Below are 12,237 nucleotides of genomic sequence, written 5' to 3'. Positions count from 1 at the left end.
GGTTCAGCTGGATTTCCAAAAGGCTTCTGGCAAAATTAATCACCTATGGTTTTTAAGGAAGAAATGTAGCCACATGAGAAGGGAAGTCCTGATGTGGAAAAATAATTGGCTAGAAGATAGAGAACAGACAATAAGAGCAAATGCTCCATTCTCAGCAACGGAAGGAGATCACCACTGAAGTTCTGCAGGGTCTCTGTGCTCTTCAGCCTATTCAACAGTGAACTGGAAAAATAACAAACAGTAAGCTCAAAGTTTAGTGATGACATCATGTTATTCACGAAAATGAGGACAAGGGCAGACTAAAGAACTGAATGACTTTAGGAAACTGAATAGTTGTCCAATAAAATGGTAGAATAAATTGCAGGTAGATAAAGTAAGGCAGGTGAGGTGGTTGGGTGGGAAGGCCAATCCCAGATTCAGCTGTACAACAAGCTCTGCACTGATCATTATCACTAAGGGACAAAATTGAAAAGTTTTAATAGTTTTGGGAAAATACCATCTCGGTGTCTTGCACCAGTTAGAAAGAAAAAAAAAAAATAGAAAATCAGACATTAGAAATTATTACAAAAGGCATAAAGCAAACCACAGAGCATTGTTATGAAACTCTTTAAATCCATGATCTGCTCCCACTTTGAATGCAGGGATGATGCAACTAGAACAGCACAAGAAGGTTATCTTAGAACTGGAAATGGTTCAGAGAAGGGGAACAAGGATGATCAAAGTCACGGAACTGCTACCGTATGAAGAATGACTAAGACACGTTTCTTCAACCTCAAAGCAGGGACAAGTTAGGAAGTGCCATGGGGATGACTGGAGAGAGTCAGTAATCATGCACTAACTATGGGTCATTAGTAGGACGAGTGAAGTGATTTTTCCCCTGCTTCTACCATTTGTGAGACCACATATGGAACACTTTGTCCGGTTTTGGGCAACCCAATACAAGACACATGCTGACTTACTGGAACCAGTCCAGAGGGCTCCTGGAAGGTCAGTGGTGTACAGCACGTGATGTAGGACAGGCTGAGAGAGCTGGCTTCACTCACTCTGGAGGACAGAGGGTTAATGAGAATCTACTTGCTAAGTACCTAACCTGTGGTTATAGAGCAGATGGGGCCAGAGTCCTCCTCTACCAGGTGTTGACCCAACAAATTAGCCAAACAAGACATTTTTAATAGATAATAATAAAATATTCTTCACAATGAACGTGGTCAAACATTGGAAAATGTTGCCCAGAGCGTGCTGTAGAATCTACAGTCCTCAGAGATGTTCAGAATTACTCTGGGCATGACAAGGAGCAACATGACACAGCCAACTGCCAAGGCACTTTGAGTGTGTATGTGGGGAGAAAGGTCAGACCAACTGTCTTCCAGATGTTCCTTCCAGCCTAACTTATTCTGTAATCCTGTGATAAAGTAAATGGAGAACAAGGTGGGGTTTTTTTTAAAAAAAGAAGGAAAATCATACCATTTTGAGCTGGAATCCTCCACTGAATTCAGAAATGTTACTCTATGCTGACATCAGAATTTTCAAACACATTTCAGAAGCATTAGAATGCTTTGGTAAATGTAAGCTCTTTTGATACAACCGTTTAGAAAGCTTTCTCCTCCGTTTTCATCCATCACTTACATTGTAGTCCCTGACACCAGAACCACAGTCCCTAACCTAATTCTGTGCATTACAGCTCACACATTCAACTGTGCACTGGGTGCTAGTTCTAGTTTTTCCCAGCACAAACTCACAAACTGCACACAAACCTTTTACACCCTAACAGGTAAAGCATCAATATATAGGAAGATCAAAGCCGGACAACATATTTACTACTACTTTCCTGAAAAAGACATCTAAACTTTCAGTGGCTGGGTATGAATCATCCGTCTCTTCTCTCACGCTGATGTTTATACCAGAGTGCTCTCAATAAGCTTATTCATATAAACCCAGCCTAGTAACTATCAACTGTGAAAAAAAGGACAACTGGCATCCATCAATACTTCAAGCAGTTTTTTCCATTAGCTAAATTACAAAACCTGTTCTGGAAGAACTTTTCACTAATTTCTCTTTGCATCCTTCATGCTATAGGTCAGGAAAGCATAGGCCAGTGTTCTACAATGGATACAAGTTTAATCAAAATCTCAAAGAGTTCCCGTATCTGTAGCCTACCTTGGCCATTGAAACCCCACCTCATCCTCCCCTCACAGATTCCATGCCCCTTCTTTTGAGGAGAGGGGGCATTCTGGAACTCCTGTGACTGAAAGGAGTACAGCATCAAGTATAAATTATGGGGATGCGGGCATACAATCATCCTCAAATGTTGAATAAAAAAGTGGAATATTGGTGAGGATTGCCTAAAACCTGCCATGGTTTTAATCCTTAAAACCATAGGATTTTATTGCCATTATCCTACTGCTGGTTAAACCCAAATTTAAACATTTTAACCCTAATGTGCTTTCTGGGGTTAACTATCCCATGGTCACTTTAAAAGTGCATAAGGAACACTTCTTTCCTGGCTTACCTAGGAACTGTTTGGAGTTAGCTAGACTTAGATGCTAGATAGGACAGCCCACGTTACTGAAATAACTGTATGCTAGCAAGGGAAAGCAATCTGGCTCTGGTTAAGTTGGGGATAGTTTTGGCAAGTTATGAACAACACTCACTAGAACAGCAGCTTGGCTTAGGTATCACAGCATCCTACAATGACCTGAAAAAGAGAAAAGTATTAAGTATAGGAGAAATTCCTCCATTTGTACTCCTCTCCTTACCTCTTTTTCCTTGTGAGAAGACCCGATTTTTATTCTTAGGGACTGGTAAAATTTCCTCTCTTCCCACTCCCCAAATCAGGGAATCAGCATCTGCAGGCAACCACTGCACACACCTTTGAGAAGGGTCAGATGCTCCACCAACACCAGGAGGAGCACTCAGTAACTAATGAGCAGCCGCTTGCAGAGACAGGAGACAGCTGGCTGCTTTCCGGATCGGGAGGACACCATGATTTGACCAAGTCTTTTTAGGCAAAGTATTATCCATCAGCACAAAACTGAAGCCAAACAACAGTGTTTCTCCAGTCTTGATCCAACTACTGGCCAGAGCCTTTCTTTCCCATCCGTGTGTTTGGAATTACTAGGGGAGCCTGTCTCTTTACTGTTGGTCTATCAGACCTTCATAAACAAGACTTGATCAATCACTTTTTAGCTGGGTTTATTATTCAGGTAGACCTGCCTGGCTCCAGGTTCTCAGAGGTAAGGGCATAGTAGTATAACAAACTAGCATAAAACTAAAACGTCCTTTAGAAAAATTTTAATGGCTTATGTAGAACGACGTTCTCTATGTTTTCTCTCCAGTAGAATTCATGTACTACACTGAGAACACGGAAACAGAGACGTAATGTAACTCCTTCCCAAGGTCATCTGGTCAAAACACACAGCACATTTGCAACCCACAGTCACTGTTTCAATTTAATTTTGTGATCTTAGTCTTCTTTTACCTCAGAGAACAAAAGGCATGGGGACCTTCAAGTATGGCTCCTTTCTCCATTAAAAAAATCAAGCTAACAGGGTACACAATTAAGCTAAAAACAAGCATTAATTCCGAATCCAAAATTGTTCTATTTTTGTTACTTTGCTCTTTCAATAAAAGTTATTTAATTTTATGCAGTTTACAATGTGTGACATGTTCTTTGATTCCAATTTTTGACCGTTCCTGTTCAGCAACAGATGCTCCAGTGATGTTTCTGACCAAGCACACTCTCCGGAATTCAGCTCCCTAGTAACCACATTAGCTATTATGCACATCATTGCCTTAGTGTCCATCTTCCATCTCGATCCTGAGGCTGGCCAGGTATTTAAGAGTACAGATGACAGGACAACATGGTATGGATTTTCAACTACGTTTCCTGGATACTTAAGATGCAGATGGAAACCATCAAACTCCTGCAGGCTCCTTCGTGGACTCAGAAGTTCCCAGCACTGTGACAATATATATTTTTTTTTTTTTCTTTGAGACTGTTGCTTGGCTGGGGGATATCCACGAGGAGACGGGGAAGAGGTCTCGGTGGTAACACCTTCTGGGAGGTTTCAGCCCCCACCGTTTCCCGAACCAGAAAGGCGCTAACTGGCTCTCCGGCCTTGCCCAGCAGGGAACCAGCACCCGAAACACTTCCACCTGATCACTTCTGCAACCCGGGCGCACACCTACAGCCCCTCCACTCACCGGGAGACACCGGCAGCGCGAGGTCCCCGCTGCCCGCGGCGGGTACCCCCACCGCCCGCCATGTCAGGGCCGAGGTGGGGGGCAGCGGGCACGCGCCGCGGCGGGAGGGACGCCCCGCCCGCTGCGGGCGCACAGGCGAGCAGCTGGCACACGGCCGAGCACGTCTCCCGCCGCGCGCGCGCGCGCCCCCACCCGCCCCCGAGGCACCGCCCCCAGCACCTGGCACGCGCGCGCGCAGCCGCCCGTGACACCTGTCGGGGGCGGTTGTCGCGCTGCCGCCCGCCCCCGTGACTGGTGCGCGGCTCGCGGTGACGCCACCGGCGCCGGTCGGTCGGTCGGTCGGCGGGGGGGTGGGGTGCGGCGGGTAACGGCCGCGCTCCAGGCCCCGCCCCCGGCGCTGCCCCGCCGGGCCGCGCCCCTGCCCCGCCTCCCGGCCGCCCGGCCCGGCCCAGCCTAGCCTCGCGGCAGCCCGGCGGCCGCCACCGAGCCATGGCGAGCGCGGCGCCCCCGCGGCCCCGCGAGCCGGAGCCGGCGGCGGGCGGGGAGCGGGAGCGGCCGGAGGCCCTCGAAGAGCGGGGCGCGGCGACGGCCGGGGATGCGGAGCCGACGGAGGTGTCAGGCGGGGCCGGGGCGGCGGCGCTGCTGGGGGAGACGGGGCTGGCGGTGGGCTGCTGCATCGCGGCGGCGCTGAGCTGGGAGCGGCCCCTCCACAGCCTGGGCGGCTTCGTCGGCGCCAACCTGCTCTTCTGGTGAGCGAGCCTGGCCGGGGTGGGGGCCAGGGCCGGGGCCGCCACTCCTGGGGAGAGGACAGCCCCTGCCCGGCCCGCTACCGCCCGGCGCCTCGCTCGTGCCCCGGGGGGAGCGTCTGCCCTGCGCCCCCCTTTCCCGACCCGTCCCCGGCCGCTCCCCCCGCTCCTCCACGGGGAAGGTCCGGCTTTTCTCGGCACCTGCGCCATCTCCTCCCCTGCCCCCGGCGGCCGCTCCGGGGCGGGGTGCGGTCCCGACGCGGTGTCCACTTGCTCTATGGGGTTCTGTCATCCTCTCGGTCTGCTTTCTGCCCCTCCGTCCCCCCCCGTCCCCCCATCGCTTGCAGTGGCGAGGAGCCCCAGATCACGGCTGCCCTGGGCGGCTGCGGCACGCCCCGCGGAGAAGTTGCGTTTCACGCAGCAGAGATGAGCGGTGGGCCTGCGTTTCTGTGCGGAGTTTTGAAACCTCGTGAAATCAGGCCTCGAGACCGCAGTTAGCGCAGCGCTGCTGCCGTGGTCCATTACCGCAGAGTTCATTTTGGGTGTGCGTGATTTTCCAAATTGGTGGCCTAGTTAGTGGAGGCTTTGTGGAGTGGGGACAGCGGGAGTGTTACTGCAGTGCACCAGTTTCCTTTTTTGACTAAGCTTTTTTAGTTGGGTGCAGTTTTGTTGAACGAACATTAACATACGGATGGATTTGTTTTGTGTTTGTAACAACTTTTCTATTTATTTCTGTAGGATCAAACTTATCTTTCTATGTGAAACTTCTTCAGGACTTTCCCCTGATCTTAGGTTTTGTCAGTGCCTACATTTTTCATTTTCTGATCTAAAGTGTTGCTGTATGCCTGCTTGCTCACGGAGAATGATTTATGAAATCGAGCTCTGTGTATTAATACTGCTGAGACACTTAAGCCTGAATTGTGCTTCCTTTCCTGTTGCTAGAACTGCCTCCTTTCCCCTTAGGTGTCTAAGAGGCAAACAAGCAAAGGAGGTGGATTAATTGCAAGCTCCCCTTAGTTCTCTATGACCCTAGCAGTGTGATCTTTAAATATTAGATCCAGGTCATGGAAAGAGAACTTTCTGAAGCTTTGCTTTGCACAAGAAAATCTCCCTGCGCAAATATTTTAAAAATCATTTTATCTTCTTTAATCCCAAGACCACTGTATGTGATGTTTGATTTGGTTGACTTTTCTTACTCATCTTCCTCTTAGGTACATCTGATAAATCCTTTCATTAAGAAAGGGACATGGGTTTGCTCTCGTTTGCTGCATCTGCAGAGATCATCTGTTCTTTTGGCAGTTTGGACGAGTCATAATGCTTTCTGTTTATTTGTAACGTGTCTCTGATAAAATTTTCAGGGGTAATGTCTAACAGAATACATTACTGTATCTCAAGGAATAGTAGCTGCCAGCCAGCCTGTTTGCTGTTCTTTTGCCCAACTTCTATGATAAGCAAGATGTATATTGCATGCATTATGTAATGCCTATAGGAAATCTCCTTTGGCGGTCTTACTGGCAACTTGTTACGTGACCAGTATTTGAAGTTACTTTTCAAAGTGTGAATCAGAGTGGCAAAAATCAGGTCAAGGATTACTTTTATTTTGGTGGTATTGTACCCCACAGGAAGGTCGCTATCCTAGTGCCAGGGAGATTTGAGAGGTGGAGACAAACTGGGGAATATGTAGGAGCAGCTATGATGGCCAGTAAACTTCTATGGTTTGAGGCTGAAGAACATCAGGAAAGACCTTGTTAGCAAACTGTGAAATCTGACACTTTGAAAATGAAACAATTGTTTAAATCTAGTTTCACATTTCCCTGCTTTGTTGTTGGCATCATGCTTGCAGCACAGTGTGTTTGCTGCTTCTCCTTTCCTCGTTTGAGATCCAGCTGGTCAGCCTGGTTTGTGATGACTCAGCCAGTCACTGCTGCTTCAGGACTGGGAACAGGAGTTCACCCCTGCTGCCGGTGAAGTCTCTCCTGACAGGGCTTTGTGCTGGCCAGAGCCTAAGTTGAAGAAACATTTCCCAGTTACTGCTTCACGTGCTTTGCCTTTCTTCATTGTGTGCCTGCAAGTATCCCTATCCCCATGCAGAGGTAGTTTCACTCCCAGTGTGTAGGGCCTCTAATCTCCGTATTTCTCAAAGTTGAGAAGTGTGTATTGCTGGATGTGAGACTTCTCTCACTATATCAGCAATAGTGTAGGTGGAAAAGGGAGGAAGGGGAAGTGAAGTTTAGTTTTTTACCATTTTCTAAATGTTGGAAAAGTAGTGATAGTTCTTTCCTCCCATCCCTTTAATTTTGGTGGAACTGTGTTTTCTCTCACAGTTTAGTTCTTGTGTGTATACCATTCGAAACACTTCATGTGTAAACTGTTGCAGTAGGAGCTGCTGAGGGTCAACTATTTCTCTGATGTCACAAAATCCTCTGGGGTTTTTTTAATATTCGATTGTAACCTCTTTCCTATTAAAAATCTTCTAACCGTGGTAGTGTATATAAATGGATCTTCAATGTTTGCCACTGAAATAATGTTCTTTTAGGTACAGAAGAATTTTACTAATTTAATTTCGTTCTGTTTTCCTTCATTTTTTGAATATTCCTAACAAATCATCATGGACTATTTAACAAAGCTTAAAGCTTCTAATGCTTGATCTTGACTTCAGGACCTTAGCCTAGGCCATGCTGTACCATTTTTCACTTTCCTTGGATTTCTAACATAAAGGTTGCACTAAAGTTCAGACCCTGCAGAAGGTGACGCAGTATGCTTTACTTTCAATATTTTGAATAAATGTATCAAATATTAATTATAATACAATTATTATTTTATATACACTGACATATTTAGTGAACTAACATTGCATAACATTTTCTCAAAAATAAATGAAACAAGGCTATCAGTTAAAGTAAAAAGAAATCTAGATACTGAAAAAGCATGTCACTTATCACTTCCATTATTTATTGACCATGAACAGCTTTAAGCCCCCCACCCCAGTGACCCCAGTTGAAAATCTTTAAAATGAACAAAGATTAAATATACATTATTTAGCACCTAATCATCCGAAGTGTGATACAGATTTTACTATTTTTTGCTGTAGTTCAAAAACTGAAGTCAAAATACCACATAAGGAAAAGAAGATAATTTTTGCCTATTTTACACATATAGTACTAAAAAAGTAAGTGAGCTGCCCAAGAGCAGAGAAACTCTGTGCTGATGCCAGAATTTTGGTCCAGGTATTCTAAGTGTTAGGCTGCTGACTGATAACTTTCAATCTTAGGTTTAATCTTAGACAAATACTATTGGTCAGTTTTGGATTTTAAGCTATTTAAGTATTCTAGCCTAATAATTACTTTATGTGTGTATATGGGATAGAAGGGAGAGTGACAGCTTTTCATTTTTGATCTCCCAATCTGTCATCTTAAATATTTCTATTAGGTCAGAGGCCCAAGTTTATTTTTTAGTAATACTGTTACATGCCTTTTGTAGTCTAAAGATGTTTGTTTCAAACCTATGTTTCATACATAATACATTAATGTCTGCAAGGTCATTCTTAGATGCACCTATTCGTCAATTGTCCAAATGACTGATTTCTGTAGGATTTCTTGGGAAGAGAAGCAATAGAAAGACCAAGACATAATAGATCTTTCCTCAGTTTCTGCCTCCTTGTGGAACAAATTTATTGTGTTACCCAGGTTGCTGTTCTCGTTGCTAGCCCAAATCCAAATTTTGCTTTGAGGATTTTCATATGCTTTCTGATATGCAAATTTGTAGGTTGCTGCAGGTCTGTTATTAACAACATTGTATGGCGTTATTGTAGTGGATGAGCCAATTAATTGACTGTGTAAAATACAAGTATCATTCCTTGATTTAGACAGGTGTGCTGGCCCAATTTGCTATTAAAAATAGTGTCTTTTGTAACCATCCATACTCGGATGTTTGGTCTCAGACCTAATGAATATTTTTCATTGTATGGGACAATTCATTAATCAAGAGAAGAAACAGTATTTCTTTTATGTGACCTGGGTGTGTGCGTTGCATCAGGTAAAGACTGCAGTTTATTCCAGATACAAAATCTAATTGCTATTTCAATGTTAGTAACAAGAACACATTCAGAGTTTAGTGAAGGTTTGGTGTGTTTTGTTTTAAGTATCCAATTTGCTTTAACTTTTGTTATTGAAGTGCTTGGTTCAGTTTGGTTTGTTGGGGTTTTTTATAAGTATCCAATTCACAAGTTTCATCATTAATGTGTTTCTTACTTGAAATCTCTGCTTGGCAATGATAATGTTTGCGATGGAGAGATCTCAAAGTAGTTTTTGTTCATTGTTTTCTTTCATCAAAAAAATGAATTAATACTGGGCTAAACATTTCTTTCAGGTGTTCACACACAAACTGTAAGTGCTGCCACTAGTACATCTTGATGGATAGCTTGCCTATAAAGCAAGGTTTCCTCACCTTTAGAGAGCAGTGTTCATACACAGTGCGTGCTTGCTTCTGGATTTGTATTCATTGTTACACGTAAGAAACTGACCTATTAGACATGCAGCAGCTACATTTGTATCGCTGTTCATAACTCTCTGTATATCCTTGTGGGGCTTTGTCCTTATGTTCCATTTTGAGTGTTTGAGAAAGAGGACTCTGCCTACTGTCAATATTGACTGTGGGTACCACTGGAAATGCAGTCCTCAGGGAACTGCTCAGTCAAACGGGGCATCTCAGTGAACTTGGAAGTTTAAATGACTTGAACCTTAGGAAGTCCACTGCTTAGAAATACTGATTTCTTCTTGGTCTTGTCTGTATTAAGTTGTTGTCTTGTGCTAGTGATGTTATTCCTAGAAGGCTGGCATAGTGATTAGTGTTTTTCAGTACTGCCTGGGGGTTGTGAGGTTGAGGGTTGTTTTTCCCCAGCAGTGTGTGCGGTCCCTTCGTGAAGGGTGACTCAGTCCTTGTGCAAGGATTAGGTGGCTTTTATCCATCCAGACCACTCCTCGTTACCAGCATGCCACCAGATGTCATCAGTAAGAAATTCACAGAGACTCTGTGTAGATTGTATTGGCTATCTAAATTCAGGTTTTAATTTGACTTAAACAGCTCTAGATTTTTGATGAATCCCGTTATTGAAATGACAAGTTGCAATATGTAAATGATTTACTCCTTATCCCTTTAATTCAGGTGCACAGTAATTCAGCTGTTCAGAATCCTTTTTTTTCCTCTCAGACATATGCTTTCCCAAAACCACACTCAAATCTGGGAGCATACCAAGCAAAAATAATACAGAAATAATTAATTCTGCTCAAATTTAAATCCATACGAAGAAAATATTTGATTCAAAATACTTGCTTTTGCTTAGAATATATGTGGGAGATTACAAGTGAGAATTGGAATAAAAGAAATCTCTGAAATCAAAACATGAAATGAAAATGCATGAAAATTAAGTGAGTTGGAGTAAGAAGGGGTATTGACATTTTGAGGCCAGTTTGTAGTATGTTGGCCTTCAGATCACTGTTTTAATTTTGTAATATCTCCAGAGTTAGAACAACACATCTATATGTTTCTGTGATAAAACATTTTTCTTCTTTTAGCAATCAGATGCTAAATGTGGCTTTGAATTTAGGAAGCTTCAGTCTTCAGCTACTTTCGTTATAGGAAATCTTAGAGCTTTTTTTTAAGTCATTTTGGGATTACTTTCCCAAAATCCCAATATCAGGATAACACACAAGTGAATAGTTTAATACAGGTTGTAATCCTGCTTCAAACCCTAATAAGAGTTTCTACTTCTTATTCCTTAAATAAGGGTAGTAGAATTAGTTACGTGTCACTGTATTTTTTTTCTAATTATAACACATTCATTATCAGAAAAGAGAATAAAAAAATCCTGGCATAGACAGTTTTGAAATCCACTGTGTATCCACGTGAGTGGGTTTCTTACATGGTTGCTAGTTTGTTTCCTCTAGTCTGATAATCTTAATTTGCTGCCTTTTACCAAGGTTTTGTAACTGACTGGTATTGTGATTATTTTATTATACCCAGCTACAGTACAGTAAATTGCTGTTTGTTCTGCAAGCTTAGAAAAATGTTTGTGGTTTGGTGGTTGGTTTTTTTTCCTAGAAGGTGATATTCTAAAATATGCTTTCTCAAGTAAAGCTAAAATTCTGATGGCAGCACAAGTTGTGGTATAATTTTAGGGTCTACTTGTTTTCACTCGGGCAGTTTTAGGCTTATGTTCACTTTTTCTATACAAACTATTAAAACTTTTGTAGACTTTGGAGGTAGAAAACTGTGGAACAGAAAGTTAAATTAATTTAGTTAGCAAAAAAATTTAAAGCCATTATCTCAACAGTTTTTTAGTGACAGTTCGCATAGTTTTGGCTGAGAGATTGGTTTACAGGAATGAAAATTGACATTGTTTAAGAGCCAGACGGTGTTACATAAAAACCTGGACAGTTTACAGTATTTTTCAACCAGTAAGATGAGAACAGGATCAAACAGAAATGAAATCAAATGGGATAATTGAGGAACTAAGGGAGAGCGAGCATTACTTAACAATTTAGGATCAAATCCAGGATGAGAACTTTACAGCAAATGGAAATCCCACACAAAGGAAAATAGATTAATTGCAGCGTGGCCTGGGCCTAATTGTGTCTTGCTAAAACTTAAAAATGTTGTGTCCAAAGCAGTTGTCTTAAGAGAGAAATGATAATTTCTTAGTGTATTGACTCAAAATAATGAGACCTTTCAAATACTAAGTAGAATTTTGAGAACAGTGGAAGTTTTAGGGGGATATGCTTTGCTCCATGGTAGATGTTACAGGACTAATGAGAGCATTAAAGAAAAGGAGATTTAGGGCAGCACGGTAGAGGTGGATTGTTTAACATCAAACTGCTGCTACTGTATGAGAAAATGGGATTAAGAGTTCTTCTGTACTTTGCCAGAGTACAGGTTAATTAAGGTCATCTGGGCATGCTTCTGCAGAAACAAAGGAAGCCAGGTTGTTTGATGTGATGTGTTTATTTCTAAATAATTTTAACTTCTGTGGAAATATCATCTCCTGTTTTCACTGATGTAATGGTAGCGTTTGATGTCATGGTAGACTCAGAAGGTATGTAGTTTAGGTCATTTAAACTTCCTCCTTCTCAATGTTTTTATTGTATATGCCTATCTGAATGCAGTAGGGTTTTATTTTATATTTTATATGCCTTTCTGAATGCAGTAGGTTGCAGTAAATCTGATCTACAAGCCAGTGATTCTAACTGCTGCGTTCCCCAAGAGGTTTCCTTGCAAACCCTCAAGGGTGAGA

At 42.9% G+C, this 12,237-nt stretch overlaps 1 protein-coding gene across 1 annotated transcript in view; it reads left to right on the top strand.

Moving 5' to 3' along the window:
- Positions 1 to 4,669: 4,669 nt before the first annotated feature.
- RETREG1 (reticulophagy regulator 1) overlaps positions 4,670 to 12,237 on the top strand; it is a 68,262-nt gene continuing 60,694 nt past the window's right edge. The window contains exon 1 of the mRNA XM_074899538.1: positions 4,670 to 4,952. Coding sequence (XP_074755639.1) covers positions 4,693 to 4,952 — 260 coding nt within the window. The 5' untranslated portion in view covers positions 4,670 to 4,692. The remainder of the gene's footprint in view (positions 4,953 to 12,237) is intronic.

The sequence above is a fragment of the Athene noctua genome, chromosome 2, assembly GCF_965140245.1.
Source record: "Athene noctua chromosome 2, bAthNoc1.hap1.1, whole genome shotgun sequence".
In the NCBI taxonomy this organism is placed as follows: Eukaryota; Metazoa; Chordata; class Aves; order Strigiformes; family Strigidae; genus Athene; species Athene noctua.
This window is presented reverse-complemented; position numbering and strand designations above follow the sequence as displayed.